General features: G+C 39.7%; 1 protein-coding gene across 1 annotated transcript in view; it reads right to left on the bottom strand.

Annotated features, from left to right (window-relative positions):
• The window catches only part of LOC139367080 (2-oxoisovalerate dehydrogenase subunit beta, mitochondrial-like), a 74,391-nt gene extending 68,305 nt beyond the window's left edge, over nt 1-6,086 (bottom strand). The window contains exon 1 of the mRNA XM_071105101.1: nt 5,711-6,086. Coding sequence (XP_070961202.1) covers nt 5,711-5,906 — 196 coding nt within the window. The 5' untranslated portion in view covers nt 5,907-6,086. The remainder of the gene's footprint in view (nt 1-5,710) is intronic.
• Nucleotides 6,087-17,294: the final 11,208 nt, after the last annotated feature.

The following is a 17,294-nucleotide window of genomic DNA, read 5'->3' as shown; positions in this document are numbered from 1 at the left end:
ATGTAAAATATATCACTAGCCACTTTAAACAATGCTACCTAATATAATGTTTACATACCCTACATTATTCATCTCATATGTATACGTATATACTGTACTCTATATCATCTACTGCATCTTTATGTAATACATGTATCACTAGCCACTTTAAACTATGCCACTTTGTTTACATACTCATCTCATATGTATATACTGTACTCAATACCATCTACTGTATCTTGCCTATGCTGCTCTGTACCATCACTCATTCATATATCTTTATGTACATATTCTTTATCCCCTTACACTTGTGTAAGGTAGTAGTTTTGGAATTGTTAGCTAGATTACTTGTTGGTTATTACTGCATTGTCGGGACTAGAAGCACAAGCATTTCGCTACACTCGCATTAACATCTGCTAACCATGTGTATGTGACAAATAACATTTTATTTGATGTTATGGCTTTTCAGAGCTTTTTTCAAATGGAAGCTTCTCTAATGTCAAACATGTAAAGTGTGGTGTACCATAGGGCAGCACTCGAGGCCCTCTACACTTTCTATTTTTAGCAATGACCTGCCACTGGCATTAATCAAAGCATGTGTGTCCATGTATGCTGCTGACTCAACCATATACGCATCAGCAACCCCAGCTAATGAAGCCACTGAAACCCTTAAAGAGTTGCAGTCTGTTTTAGAATGGGTGGCCAGAAATAAACTGGTCCTGAACAGCTCTAAAATTAAGAGCATTATATCTAAGTTCTAGACCTCAGCTGAATCTGGTAATGAATGGTGTGACTGTTGAACAAGTTAAGGAGACTAAATTACTTGGTGTTACCTTCGATTGTAAACTGTAATGGTCAAAACATAGATTCAAAGGTTATAAAGATGGGGCGAGGTCTGTTCGGAATAAAGAGATGCTCTGATTTTTTTGGACACCACACTCCACAATGCAATTCCTGCAGGCTCTAGTTTTATCTTGATTATTGTCCAGTCATATGGTCAAGTGCTATAAAGAAAGAAATGGTTAAGCTGCAACTGGCACGTCTTGCGCTTCATTGTAATCAGAGGGCTAATATTAATACTATGCTTACCAGTCTGGCTTGGCTAAGAGTTGAGGAAAGACTGACTTCTTGTTGTTTCTTTAAAAAACATTGTGTTGGAAAATCCTAATTGTTTGCATAGTCAACTTACACACACTTACCCCACCAGACATGCCACCAAGGGTATTTTCGCGGTCCCCAGGTCCAGAACAAATTCAAGGAAACGTACACAGCCATGAAGGCATGGAACTCCCATCTTAAATAGCGCAAGTGAATAGCAAACCTGGTCTAAAAAAAAATATAAAGAAACAACTCACGGCACAACGCCTCTCCCTCATGTGACCTACTTGTTGGTATGTACTGACATGTATGTGTAACAGATAGACAGACACACACAATGTTTTAAATGTAAATTGTAGTAATTATAGTATTTTTCGTTATGTGTCGAACCCCTGTAAGACTTGTTGTTGCCATTGGTGTCGGCTAATGGTGATCCTAATAAATCAAAAGGTTGAATTTATTTTCTTCCTATGAACTTGACTAGCGTTTGAACCGCTTGGGCTATAAGCTACTATGACCCTATTCCTGAAACCTTAGACACACTGGAACATGGTTGTGCCTTCTGCATTATGGTCACAGAATGGGCAGGACACGTTATATGTGAAATGCATTTATTGGCTCCGATAACCATTTCTCACGTCATCTGACCATAGCACCAATTCCAATCCAAGTGCCAATGCAGTTTATCAAACTCTAGGCGTTTACATTTGTTGGATGATATGAAAATATAGCTTTTTGGCCACGCACACCAGTTGTGGGTTTGGGGTCGAAATAAGGATGCATAAGCAGAAAATAACCCTATACCGACTGTAAAGTATGGTGGTTGATCTGATTTTAATGGGGCCATTTTGTTTCCACTGGTCCTGGAGCCCTTGTTAAGGTCAACGGCATCATGAACTTTAACCAGTACCCTAATATTTTTGCCCAAAAAACTGGTTGCCTCTGCAAGGAGGCTGAAACTTGGCCGGAGGTGGATCTTCCAGCAAATCAATAACCCCAAGTCACCCAAAATCCAAAGAAATTGTTAATTGACCACAAAAATCTACATTTTGCAATGGCCATGAAAGAATATCAAGGATCTGGAAATATTATGTATGGAGTTCTCCTGTCTCATTAAAATATACATTATTTTTTTTGCATACAATAAAACATATGATTTGCATTATTTAGACAATATTTTTTTGCTCATCTTGATTAAGGGTGCCAATAATTTTGTACATGACTGACTGGGTTCAAACTCAAGCCTACTGCACAACAACACTTTCTTTGGCAAACAGAAGCAGAAGGTTCTGTGTACTCCAATGAGACTGCAACAGAGGTGGATTAGTGATCCATGCATGTGATGTGCAACATTATTGCCTTTGACCTGAAGACATATTAGTTTGACTGATGGGGTTCTAACTCAGGTCTCCTGTGCACCACACAATGCAACTTTTCAGGTCTCTAACAAGTTACTCATCATGAAAGTGTCGCAAGTCACAGAACCAAAGCCTAGGCCTTAGCTCCGCAGGCTAACAAAAGTCTTAACCCAGACAGTCACGTTACCCTTATAATATGTGCCCTTGCCAGAGACATGAAACTAAAGGTGTCCACATACTTCAGTTTGGCTGGAAACAAGTCATCCCTCGTTGAATGGCAACAGACTTTACTGAAGAATCCTTACTGTTTCCTGCAGTAAAATTACCCGATGGGTGGAATGTTAATATTTTTCATAATTTCATTTTTGTGGGGGGGGGGGGGGGGGGTTGCAGAAAATCTGATGTTTCTATGTCAAACAGTTTCTTTATAATTTAGTCCTGTGTGATGTATAAAAGTGTAATATTGGGATACAAACTCAAAATTGAATACATTTCAACTCTACATCTATCTGACATGGTACTGGTGTCTTTTTTTTTTTTAAGAACATTACCACGTGTGTAAGGTCTATACTTTTGTTTCAATGTAGAATTGTTTAAGACGACCAATAAAACACTGAGTGACCCTGATTGCAGTAAAATGAATAACCTGATGGGACGCCACACTTCAAATGTTTTGTATATTTTATTGTAAGGGCAGACATGTCTGAGGCAGAGGTCCCGAGCTCAACTTTCGATATAAGCTGAATTAGGGGGAAGCGGTACTCATGAAGCAAGCAGTGTGTCATCCTTTACATTACCTTCCTCATCTCATCCCTATGGGCTTTAGCGAAGAGGGCTAACACAGTCTTGTAACATCCAGGAACAATTCCTTTCAATCTTTTACCCAGACTTCAGCAGAAATGTAGAGAAGCATATTCAGTTTCTTTAAAATGTGAAAAAATAACCACCTGTCAGGAAGATACTACACTGAGCAAAAATCTAAACGCAAAATGTAAAAATGTTAGTTGAAATAAATGCATATGCACAAAAAGCTTAGTTCACTCAAATTTTGTGCAGAAATGTGCTTACGTCCCTGTCAGAGAGCATTTCTCCTTTGCCAAGATAATCCAAAACCGCAGGCTAAGGTTAAATCTAGACTTGGTTTCCTCAATCGAAATTGCTCCTCTTTCACCCAAGCTGCCAAACTAACTCTGATTCAGATGACCATCCTACCCATGCTAGATTACGGAGACGTAATTTATAGATCGGCAGGTAAGGGTGCTCTAGAGCGGCTAGATGTTCTTTACCATTCAGCCATCGGATTTGCCACCAATGCTCCTTATTGGACACATCACTGCCCTCTATACTCCTCATTTCTGTATACCTGTCACATGACCCACTGGTTGATGCTTATTTATAAAACCCGCTTATGCCTCACTCCCCACCCTTATCTGATATACCTACAGCAGCCCCTGTCCTCCACATACAACACCCGTTCTGCCAGTCACATTCTGCTAAAAGGTCCCCAAAGCACACACATCCCTCATCGAGATCAACATTAATTCCCGCACTTTGGCTCTTTTCAGTTCACTGCAGCTAGCGAATGGAACGCACTGCAAAAAACTCACTGGACCATTTTATCTCTTCATTCAAAGAATCAAATCATGGACAGTCTTACTGACAGTTGTGGATGCTTCTCGTCATGAGTGTTTTGTCCTATATTTTAATCCCAGCCCCCGTCTGCGCAGGAGGCCATTTGACTTTTGTTAGGCCGTCATTGAAAATAAAAATGTGTTCTTAACTGACTAGCCTAGTTTAAAAATATATATATATATTCAAGGGTGACCTACTTTGAAAGGACGGGAGTGTTGGCTGTGCACTTGACCAGGCATTCCACATTTAACCATCTAAATAGCAAGTTGTTTTTTTTTGGTTTTATATTCTCAAACTAATAACAGGCCGTTTTAACTCGGAAAACAAACAATCAAAATGTACACGAACCCTAATCTTTACCTCAGGAATCTTGATTTAATGTTGTCCACGAAGTAGGCTAATTATCATGACCGCCCCAACAGACACAAATGTTCAGTCAATCATTGAGATGAACATTAATTCCCACACTTTGGCTGTTGTTAAATTGTGTGCAGTATCACACAAGGTCTTTATCACTTGACTTGTCATTCAGAAAATCCTTTCCTGAATCAGCTGATGTTGTGCGATAATGTCTCCACTTAACGATAACAATTATAAGTAATTATTGAAAAACCCTGTTAATGACAGTATCAATTTGTTTTTTATTAATCATATTAAAGTACATCTTTATGGTTTGAAGCATAGAATTTTTTGCAATCACATAAACTTCATGTATGTGAGCCTATGAAAACTTCACACTGTAACATTGGGAGATACGAAATGTTACAGTACACTTCTGAGGTCTCCACACAAAAAAAAGTGAGTCACAGCAATATCCAGGAATTTCCCAGGATCAATGTCAATGTATAATTCAATTGTAAAATGCAAAGTATATAATAACAGCAAACAGTATCAAAATCACATTTTATGTCACATGCACCTTAGTGAAATGCTTACTTACAAGCCCTTAACCAACAATGCAGTTTTAAGGAAATTATAAGTAAAAAAAATAAGAAACAAAAGTAACAAATAACTAAAGAGCAGCAGTAAAATAGTGAGGCTATATACAGGGAGTACCGTTACAGAGTCAATGTGTGGGGCGCCGGTTAGTCGAGGTAAATATGTGCATGTTGGTAGATGTATCATACATGTAGGAAACAAGTTGTGTTTTATGTCACTCGATTTTAGCCAAATCTGAAGACTCCAAAGCACGAGAAAGGGTTTAAACATAGCTGTTGATTCAACTCATGAATTAGCTGTATTGAATGTTCCCCCTTCATATATTAATGTATTCACATGAATAAAATAAAAAAGGAAATTATTATGAATTACTTTCTAGCAGCTCCAAACAGCTGTCCACTGCCAGAAATGCTCACTGATACCCTTGAAAGAGCCATGTGACGGCCATCTACATCTGCCAAACAGAAGTATGGGCATGCAACACAGCCAATTTGCCAACAGAAAAAGCAAAGCAGGAATGCAGCTGGAATAACGTTATAACCAACTAGCTAATGTTATCATGTTAGTTCGATAGCTAGCTAACTCATATAGAAAAAAATTTAAAGACCACGAATTGAAGATATTTTCAAATGATCTTTACCATTTCAGCAAAGATAGTTGGCTGTATGAGAAATTATTTTAGAACGCAAGGGCATTTCACTTACCATACTCTGTGGGGACAGGGTCAGGGTGGTAGGTGAAGTGCGCAGCATTCCTTCTTTGTGTTTTAGTTTTGGATGAGCAATTCGGGGATAACCTCAGCAGTGTGATCCCAAACGAGCTCTGAGCACCGACATTTACATTCGCGATGGAGGCTTTGGAGACTGCACCTCTGAGAAGAAACCGTGCAGCAGCCGCCATTGCTGTTGTGAGTGGACTGAACAGGAAGAAGATAATAATGACAGCGTCCCTTTTTAGTCGAAAGGGGCTGTAGTTGGTTGAAACAGTGGGTGGTGTCAGAGGGTTAAGCCTCTTGTCCAATCGACCCTGAATACTTGAGGGACCTATTTTACCCTGGCCCGCGTTGAAGTGTCCGTCACGTCGTCTGGCGAAAGCGGGTAGGGAGGAGCGCCTCTCATATCGAACAGTAATCTGCGCCGGTCGGTTGATGTTGTCAACAAGGCAGCATGGTATCGTCCAGAAACATACAACATACATTTTCCATAAAATACATGTTTTATGTTTGTTTTATTGGAGGGCAGATAAAGCATTTGTATCAAAAAAGCAATCACTTTGCATGGGAAAACACAGAATCATACTCATTACTACACGTGCTTTTTACATCACTTTTATTTTGAGCCAACTTCGCCGTCCGACAGAGCGGGCACCCGATTCTAAACCCGAAGTCAACAATCAACTTTCAACCGGTGCAAAACACGCCTAGTCGGGCGCCCGGGCAAAATTAATCGAACATCCACCTTGACTTTTGTCACGTTCGACATTGCAGCCAATTTTAAAAGCGAGTCGAGACTGACTGATCTACAAATCACCGTGCATCCTAAATAACAACTCAATAGTCTTTGTAGATCAGTAAGTCAGTCACAATTTAACAATGATACATCATGACGCTCTCGAACACAGCCTTTGACTAAGGTAATGAAGTTGTGCCAAAGATTATGGATATACTGACAAGATAGTCTCTCCGCCCTGGTACTGGGAATCGTTGTCCACCAAACGGCACGGCGGGCTGTCTAGCTTGCGCTCATCCTTTCTTTGGATTGGTGGATACATCTCATCACTGTAAATCTGTTTTTGAATATTCGATGTAAAAGTGATGTAAAGTGATGTAATAAGCACGAGGGTTGTTGACGTCACCCACCTGTATTCAATGGATAGAGATGCTCCCAACTAATTTAACGAATATGCATAACCATCTCGAGACAACTCCCTTATAGTGTTTTTTCTCTCAAAGTTGCCGTGATGGGCCTCCTGGGTGGCGCAGTGGTTAAGGGCGCTGTACTGCAGCGCCAGCTGTGCCACCAGAGACTCTGGGTTCGCGCCCAGGCTCTGTCGTAACCGACTGGGAGGTCCGTGGGGCGACGCACAATTGGCATAGCGTCGTCCGGGTTAGGGACGGCTTGGCCGGTAGGGATATCCTTGTCTCATCGCTCACCATCGACTCCTGTGGCGGGCCGGGCGCAGTGCACGCTAACCAAGGTTGCCAGGTTCTCGGTGTTTCATCAGACACATTGGGCTTCCGGGTTGGATGTGCGTTGTGTTAAGAAGCAGTGCGGCTTGGTTGGGTTGTGTATCGGTGGCTTTCAACCTTTGTCTCTCCCGAGCCGGTACGGGAGTTGTAGCGATGAGACAAGATAGTAGCTACTAACAATTGGATCCCACGAAAAAGGGGGTGAAAAACAAACAAAAAAACATTATATACATTCGTAACATTCGTAACAACTTAACCATTACGAAACTTATATTTGATCAAATAAACCATTATTTTTTGCTGACCAAATTCGACACTCTGGATGTGCTAAACAATTACTTTTTTATTGTGGGATGACAAAACTATGTTGTTATGAGTTACCACAGCCACCATCAAACCATCATTAAATTATCATACAAGCTTACCTTACTGTAATCGATCACAAACCACAACCTATCTAATGTGATTTTGAATTTTAGACCAAATAATATTGTAGTCCTATGTAAATCCATGACTCTTGCATTTAACATGCTACTCACATAGACCTACACATAATAAACTATAGGCAGGGCCTAATAATAAATACTTAATTTAACTGTAAAAAACGATTTAGCTTATAATTTGGCATGAACACAACCAGTCATGATGTTTTCATCTGATTGTCAAATGAATTACAATGTAGGCTACCTGTGCATGTTCCTCCACTCCATGGACAGGGGGAGTTTGTGCAGCCATATAGAAATAAATAGTTTGCACGATTTAGCATAATTAATTCATCATTACCGTTTTGTTTCATTCATGTGACTGACCAAAACGGATTCATGACATGTGATAGACCAATACCTCATGAGGCTTCTTCTCTCTAATCTGAGACCTGAAACTGAAGTGAATAAATCTCTCAATATTAACCATTGTATCCATATTTCTCACCACAATCGGGTTGCATTGACCTATGTTTTTCACTAACTGTCACTGGGACATCAACTTAGTCGAAATACAGTATAAAACCCTGTTATTTAACAATTCTGCTAAGACCCTCAAAAGGTTGGTGCTTGCTCATCAGCACAGTGTTCCACATGATGTAAACAGGTTAAGGGTTTAGATGACCTTACCCCAATTTGTTAAAAGAAAACAACCTTCAATCATTACTTATCGTCCATATTTACAGGGGGAAATGGGAGGTGCATAGGTGCATATCACCTTACAGCATGTTAATAACATTTCACAGGGAAGAGAAAGAGAACACATGTTATAACAGTTTCACACCAAACCTGCTAAGAAGGAGATCGGGGCAACGTTAGCCGAAGATACAATCTAGTGGCTCTCCTCACATTTTTAGGGCAAAGCTCTGTCTCTAGAAGCCTTGCCTTTCCAAATCCTAACTATAACTGTTGATAAATTATCTAAACCAAATTGATTAATGACAGTCCTTAGTGCTTCATGTTGGTTCTATCACTTTAATTTAAGACCCTAACTTTTCTCATCACCTGTGGTAATGACAGATTGGTATTTCAATGCATTCTTAGTCTAAATTGCTTTACATTTTGCTGTGTGCACAATCAACCTGATACCCCAAATAAACAATTTTGGATAAGCCTAAATCAATTACAGGCCCGGTTGACCACCCCCTCCGTCCCCGGCACTCATCCTTCCTTTCCTGGCATTTCTTCATGTTCTTCTTCAGATAGTGTTTCAGTTTGTCCTTTTAATGGCACATTTGAAGTGGATGGCCGTTGATAATGTCTCTCACCTGAGCCGCCGGTGTCCTTTACAGTCCATTATGTCTTGTCCATTTTCCTACCAGTACGCCAGCAGCATGAGATAAGTTTAGACTGGATTTTCTCCATGCTCACTCTACGTGGACCCACATCACACTCCTGAGAGAAAAAGCATGAGAGAAAAAGAAGTTGATAGCTTCTGGATTCTGTGTACAGGTTGCTAGCTCGGACTCAGGTTTCTCTGTAGAAGTGAAGGACCATACTGAACGCCATTTTCAGCCAGTTAGAGGGGGTGTTGAGGTTCACACTGTTCTCGGCAGAATTATCTTCCACCCATCTCCATACCATCTGTGGTCAGACCAGAACAACAGTTTAGTTTAGGGGACCGGTATTATTTACCAAAGGGCCCCAGTGTATATACCAAAGGGCACCAGGGCACCAGTAATTACCCCTTTGGACACATGACTTACACCCTGATTCATGCATCAACAACAACAAAAAAACAGCACTGCCTGTTAAATAAAAAATAAACTAATTAGAATAACAAATCAAATTATCTCTTGATAACTCCATGAGGAAATAATTGTATCCCATAAGGTAATGGTAAAATAGACTAGAAACATCTCTCTCTCTCTCTGTCCTTCTTGTGGTCTGAAACACACTTAAGACTATTGATAAATGATACACTTCTTCTTAAATATTTGTTTTTACATAGCCCATAAATAAATACAAAAATAATGTCTGCTGTCTTTCTAGCTAGGGTGATCAGGCCTCACCAGGAAGTCAGAACAGAGGTCAGAGGTCAGCCCTATTAAGTGAGTGTTTGTTTTCCTGTACCTCAGACATTAAAGATATTTATTAAAACATTTTGTGTATTAGGTTTACATTGGGTTTTTCAGTACATATCTTCTAATCAAGAGAATGTACATGTGTGCAACCAAAACTCTGACAATAGAAATGTTCTTTTTTGTACAGCATGTCATGATCATCGTTGGAATGAGGTGAAGACCAAAGCGCAGCATGGTAAGTGTTCATCATATATTTATTAAACCGAGAACACTAAACAAAATAACAAAGGAGAAACGAAACAGTTCTGAAAGGAGACATACACATAACAGAAAATAATCACCCACAACTTGTTAGAGTTGCGTAAATTCGAATCTGGTATCAGGATAAATATAACAATGAGTCACCGATTGTATACTATGTATTTTTTATTAGCTAAGTAATAAATGGCAAATGCAACTTTCGTATATACGGGCTCACTGTAATACCACGCAGGGCAGAACAGAGAACTGACAAGATGTATGTAAACAGTGTTCTTATACTGTGATAGACATTGTTCCAACCCATCTGTTGGCCTATCACAGTAGAGACTGGGCGTGGTTTAAACTTGCTCAGCCTATCGCAGGCGCTCAGGCGGGTCCCCGCCTCTTGGCGCTTCTTGAAGTCCTCCCTCCGTCGATGTATAGATTCCTACTGTTCTGGTATCACCCCCTAGTTATAACAGTTGCTCAGTTCCTGCTATTGTGGTCATTCCTGCTATTGTGGTCATTGCTCAGTTAAACCTCGAGATGACCACCCCTCCCTATCACAACTTTGTAAGATACAGCAAGTCACACCATGTGCTCAATATTGTTACATACAAACACAAGGACAAAGCATCTGCTGGGCTGTTATCTACAGTTTTGCAACATGCAGGTCACACCATGTTACTCAGTTCTTGTCACACACACAAACAGGCAAGTAGCAAGAAGTTGTTTAATCTCATAATGATGCTCCAGTGCACAAATGCAGATACCTCACACAACCAACATCAGATAATATTTAATCATATATATGGTAATGGCTATAATGTAAAATACAGAATCCCACAAACTCAAGGGTGAAAACAGGCTACCTAAGTATGGTTCTCAATCAGGGACAACAATTGACAGCTGCCTCTGATTGAGAACCATACCAGGCCAAACACAGAAATCCCAAATCATAGAAAAACAAAGATAGACAACCCACCCAACTCACGCCCTGGCCAAGCTAAAACAAAGACATAACAAAAAAACTAAGGTCAGAACGTGACACAGCAACCTTTCTAACGTGAAAAACCCACTAAAACCAAATAAAAAGACCCCCACTTCTAAATCAAACAGAGTATTAACCACTAACAAATTTTAGCAGGTGGGGTGTGTGGGTGCTGGTATGTGTGGCAAAAATCATAGGGTAAACATGGCCAGGCCTTGCTTAATTTGGGAGGACCCTTAACAGCTGGATCCGGGTACTTTTAACTGCTCTCCCAAGGCACCTGCCTCAGGAAGCCTTTCAAAGGGAGAGATACAGAATCATTGATGAACATGAAAAAAAAAAACTTGGTAGCGGACATTCCATCAGTCCTGGAAGAAAGGAAATAAACATGTACTTAGTTTCACTATGCTACAATTTAATCAGTCCTAAAGATTCTTAATCATTAATCGAGTTTGCTGCATCTTGGGCAGGAAGTCTCAATAAACCCATGCGGATACAGAATTATACTTCAGACACATCAGATGATACGGTGTCCTGTAAAGCTGAATCTCTTGTAATCTTAATATTTTTTTACCTGTTGCATTGACATTCAATTATGTACAAACTGTCCCAAATTTCCCCACTGTGTCTCTCACAGCCTGTTTGAGTTCGGTGTGTACTGGCGGCTATCGATTGTTCCACAGGAAGGTTATCTCTAACCCAAACAGCAGATGACTTAAACACGAGAGTAGTGGCCCAAGCCTTGAAGAGTAAGCAGCCTCTAATTTAATATCTGTCCCAATACTCAATCCTTCTGTCTTACTCCTTCAAATTACTAAGATATTGCATTATTGGATATCTATCTGAAAGCCAATTACCATTCACTTTGTACTTTCACTTTTCCTTCAACTAGGACTCCCTTCTTACCAATAGGAAGACCTTCTCAATCTTCTGCTTATACAATTGGATCAATCTCAAACAACAAGGTTTAAAACAAAACAAAATAAACATGATAACTTTCTCCACAGTGGAAGGCATTATTTTCATCTTAGTATACAGTGCCTTGCGAAAGTATTCGGCCCCCTTGAACTTTGCGACCTTTTGCCACATTTCAGGCTTCAAACATAAAGATATAAAACTGTATTTTTTTGTGAAGAATCAACAACAAGTGGGACACAATCATGAAGTGGAACGACATTTATTGGATATTTCTAACTTTTTTAACAAATCAAAAACTGAAAAATTGGGCGTGCAAAATTATTCAGCCCCTTTACTTTCAGTGCAGCAAACTCTCATCAGAAGTTCAGTGAGGATCTCTGAATGATCCAATGTTGACCTAAATGACTAATGATGATAAATACAATCCACCTGTGTGTAATCAAGTCTTCGTATAAATGCACCTGCACTGTGATAGTCTCAGAGGTCCGTTAAAAGCGCAGAGAGCATCATGAAGAACAAGGAACACACCAGGCAGGTCCGAGATACTGTTGTGAAGAAGTTTAAAGCCGGATTTGGATACGAAAAGATTTCCCAAGCTTTAAACATCCCAAGGAGCACTGTGCAAGCGATAATATTGAAATGGAATGAGTATCAGACCACTGCAAATCTACCAAGACCTGGCCGTCCCTCTAAACTTTCAGCTCATACAAGGAGAATACTGAGCAGAGATGCAGCCAAGAGGCCCATGATCACTCTGGATGAACTGCAGAGATCTACAGCTGAGGTGGGAGACTCTGTCCATAGGACAACAATCAGTCGTATATTGCATAAATCTGGCCTTTATGGAAGAGTGGCAAGAAGAAAGCCATTTCTTAAAGATATCCATAAAAAGTGTAGTTTAAAGTTTGCCACAAGCCACCTGGGAGACACACCAAACATGTGGAAGAAGGTGCTCTGGTCAGATGAAACCAAAATTGAACTTTTTGGCAACAATGCAAAACGTTATGTTTGGCGTAAAAGCAACACAGCTCATCACCCTGAACACACCATCCCCACTGTCAAACATGGTGGTGGCAGCATCATGGTTTGGGCCTGCTTTTCTTCAGCAGGGACAGGGAAGATGGTTAAAATTGATGGGAAGATGGATGGAGCCAAATACAGGACCATTCTGGAAGAAAACCTGATGAAGTCTGCAAAAGACCTGAGACTGGGACGGAGATTTGTCTTCCAACAAGACAATGATCCAAAACATAAAGCAAAATCTACAATGGAATGGTTCAAAAATAAACATATCCAGGTGTTAGAATGGCCAAGTCAAAGTCCAGACCTGAATCCAATCGAGAATCTGTGGAAAGAACTGAAAACTGCTGTTCACAAATGCTCTCCATCCAACCTCACTGAGCTCGAGCTGTTTTGCAAGGAGGAATGGGAAAAAATGTCAGTCTCTCGATGTGCAAAACTGATAGAGACATACCCCAAGCGACTTACAGCTGTAATCGCAGCAAAAGGTGGCGCTACAAAGTATTAACTTAAGGGGGCTGAATAATTTTGCACGCCCAATTTTTCAGTTTTTGATTTGTTAAAAAAGTTTGAAATATCCAATAAATGTCGTTCCACTTCATGATTGTGTCCCACTTGTTGTTGATTCTTCACAAAAAAATAGTTTTATATCTTTATGTTTGAAGCCTGAAATGTGGCAAAAGGTCGCAAAGTTCAAGGGGGCCGAATACTTTCGCAAGGCACTGTACCTTCAAAAGATATTCTATATTTATTTCAAATTTCTGTTGGAAATTCCCTTTCTGCTTCAATATTTATTAAATGTTTATTATTTTAAGATTAATATGTAATGCTTTGGAGGGATCAATATGTATTAACTGGGTTGAACTGTCTCAGTCCCCAGTAGATGTCATGCTCTATCCATAATAAGTCTCTACCTAACACTTTAAACGGTTGAGTAAGTTTATACAAAAAAAATAATTGGTTCTATTTAACAGCATATTTCAAAATGCATTACCAGGGTGGAGGAAATCTCATAAGCATGTATAGTTGGTTTTATTGGTTAGGTGTAAATCAAGTCCTGTACAATGCTTTAACCTCATATTCATCAAATGATCCATAAAGGGACCACTCTGAACAGAATACTTTTTACACCACTGTCATGATGTTGGCCTCTTTGGGTATAGCAAGCCCCATCCCCCTCTCCCTGCCTCCCCCTTGCCTCCTTCAACTAGGTTGCTGTGGTCAGAGAGACGTCGTAAATTCCTGAGAAGACCCTGCCACGGGGCCACACAGTATAGAGAGAGTAGATTTTCATGGAGAATAAAGGAATTCCTTCCACCTCACAGAACTTGAGGTACAAACAAATTTCATGTTCCGGAGAAAGTATAAAAGATTGGTGAAGAAATAGGCCAGTTGTTGTAGCCTATTACCTGAGGCAAATCAGAGCATAAACTGAAATAACTTATTTTATTTTCACTTGACTGATGGTAATTTCTCAGCCGAGGGAGGGAGTGCGAGTCGAAGTGGAGAAGAGTGTTTCATGATTTCTAAAAGTGCTGAATAAAAACAGCATTGTAGTGCTGATCATTGCCTCTGAATGTACTGAAACTGTCTTTAAGGCCCTCGATTAGATCAATGCAATCAGTGATTGATATAGAGGGGGACTGGAGGCCCTTCATGGCAAAATCACTGATATCAAATGACTTGACACATGCTCCAACATCATCTTCTATACACTGCCTCTTGAAAACATTGAACAGTGAGCTTTGTTTGGGCCCTTGTTTTTGCTAGCCTTGTGAGTCTAGCTAACGATGTGTAGCCTACACAGCAATAGCTACTGTTCACTGCACATGGTATAAGTGTGAAGTGACACATGTCAGAACCTGGCCATTATTCTAAAAATAAGCTGATAGTTTTTAAAATAGTGTTTTTGTATTTTCCTTGTAAATAATAAAGCAAAATTCCAATTCATTACAAAGATCTAAATTAAATAGATTTAATTTACAGTACCAGATTTTATGTAAGATGTTCTTGAGTGTCCTGAAAGGCATCTGCCAAATAAAATGTATTATTGTCAATATATACCATATATCCCTTTTGTTTTCCCACCCCCTCACCACTGCTTGCTATGAATTTTACCTGACTATAAATGCATGTTTAGGCCAGTGCATGACTTGGCCTGAAATACGTGCCGGTACTCATTTATATTTAGGTGCAGGAACTCAATACTTTTGAGATAATATTCTATAGGAGGCTCAGGAACTCTAGCAGAATAAAATCCTTTACTCATTTCCAGTGAGCTCCTGCCCAAGTTAAGGACTGTGCTTAGGTAAAAAGTCTACTAATGACCCGTTTAAACACACTGCTAACCTTAAAGTCCAAAAAGCACATTTTTGTTTTTCATGAATTTTTACAAAAGCTAATTTAGACTTTGTGGCTGTGCTATCTAGTGGAAACCATTCCTGGGTGCAAAAGGTGGAAAAAAAGAGAGGAATATGTCTGGTGTCATGAAGAGCATGGAACAGTCATGCTGATGGAGGTATTAGAAAATGGTGCATGCAGTATTCAAAGCTCTCGCTGATCTGGTGCTGAAATCCTTTGGTTGGTTTTGATATCAATTTGAGACAGCATTATTACCATACACTGAAATCAGCCCATCTTATATTGTCAGAGCAGGTTATCACCCCCACATAAAATTCCTCCTCTCATCCATTCAGCAGCTTCACTTATAATTCATTCAAGACTTCCAGTTATTTGTATCCTACCAGTGCAAGTATTAATATATATATATATATATATATATATATATATATATATATATATATATATATATATATACACACACATACACAGTTGAAGTCAGAAGTTTACATTCAATTAGGTTGGAGTCATTAAAACTCATTTTTCAACCACTCCACAATTTTTTGGTTTAACAAACTAGTTTTGGCAAGTCAGTTCGGACATCTACTTTGTGCATGACAAGTTATTTTTCCAACAACTGTTTACAGACAGATTATTTCACTGTATCACAATTGCAGTGGGTCAGAAGTTTACACACACTAAATTGACTGTGCCTTTAAACAGCTTGGAAAATTCCAGAAAATGATGTCCTGGATTTAGAAGCTTCTGATAGGCTAATTGACATAATTTGATGTACCTGTGGATGTATTTCAAGTCCTACCTTCAAACTCAGTGCCTCTTTGCTTGACATCATGGGAAAATCAAAAGAAAAAAGCCAAACAAAAATTGTAGACCTCCACCAGTCTTGTTCATCCTCGGGAGCAATTTCCAAACGCCTGAAGGTACCACAGTCATCTGTACAAACAATAGTATGCAAGTATAAACACCATGGGACCATGCAGCCGTCATACCGCTCAGGAAGGAGACATGTTCTGTCGTACTTTGGTGCAAAAAGTGCAAGTCAATCCTAGAACAAAAAGTATCTATATCCAATGTGAGAAACGAGTCCTATATCGACATAACCTGAAAGGCCACTCAGCAAGGAAGAAGCCACTGCTCCAAAACCGCCATAAAAAGCCAGACTACGGTTTGCAACTGCACATGGGGACAAAGATTGTACTTATTGGAGAAATGTCCTCTGGTCGGTCTGATGAAACAAAAATATAACTGTTTGGCCATAATGACCATCCTTATGTTTGGAAGAAAAAGAGGGAGGCATGCAAGTGGAAGAACACCATCCCAACCGTGAAGCACGGTTGCATCATGTTGTGGGGGTGCTTTGCTGCAGGAGGGACTGGTGCACTTCACAAAATAGATGGCAAGGAAAATTATGTGGATATATTGAAGCAACATCTCAAGACATCAGTCAGGAAGTTAAAGCTTGGTCACAAATGGGTCTTCCAAATGGACAACTTCCAAAGTTGTGGCAAAATGGCTTAAGGACAACAAAGTCAAGGTATTGGAGTGGCCACCACAAAGCTCTGACCGCAATCCTACAGAAAATTTGTGGGCAGAACTGAAAAAGCATGTGTGATCAAGGAGGCCTTACAAACCTGACTCAGTTACACCAGCTCTGTCAGGAGGAATGGGCCAAAATTCACCCAACTTATTGTGGGAAGCTTGTGGAAGGCTACCCGAAACATTTGACCCAAGTTAAACAATTTAAAGGCAATGCTACCAAATACTAATTGTGTGTATGTAAACGTCTGACCCACTGGGAATGTGATGAAATAAATAAAAGCTGAAATAAAAGCTGAAAGAAATAAATCACTCTATTTTTGACATTTCACATTCTTAAAATAAAGTGGTGATCCTAACTGACCTAAGACAGGGAATTTTTACTAGGATTAAATGTCAGGAATTGTGAAAAACTGAGTAAATGTATTTGGCTAACATGTATGTAAACTTCCGAATTCAACTGTATATACACACACCTATAAATAACTACAGATGAAATTGACAGCTGAAAGAAATAAACATCAATAA

The sequence above is a fragment of the Oncorhynchus clarkii genome, chromosome 2, assembly GCF_045791955.1.
Source record: "Oncorhynchus clarkii lewisi isolate Uvic-CL-2024 chromosome 2, UVic_Ocla_1.0, whole genome shotgun sequence".
Lineage (NCBI taxonomy): Eukaryota > Metazoa > Chordata > Actinopteri > Salmoniformes > Salmonidae > Oncorhynchus > Oncorhynchus clarkii.
Note: the sequence above shows the minus strand (reverse complement) of the source record. Positions and strands in the feature narration are given on the sequence as shown.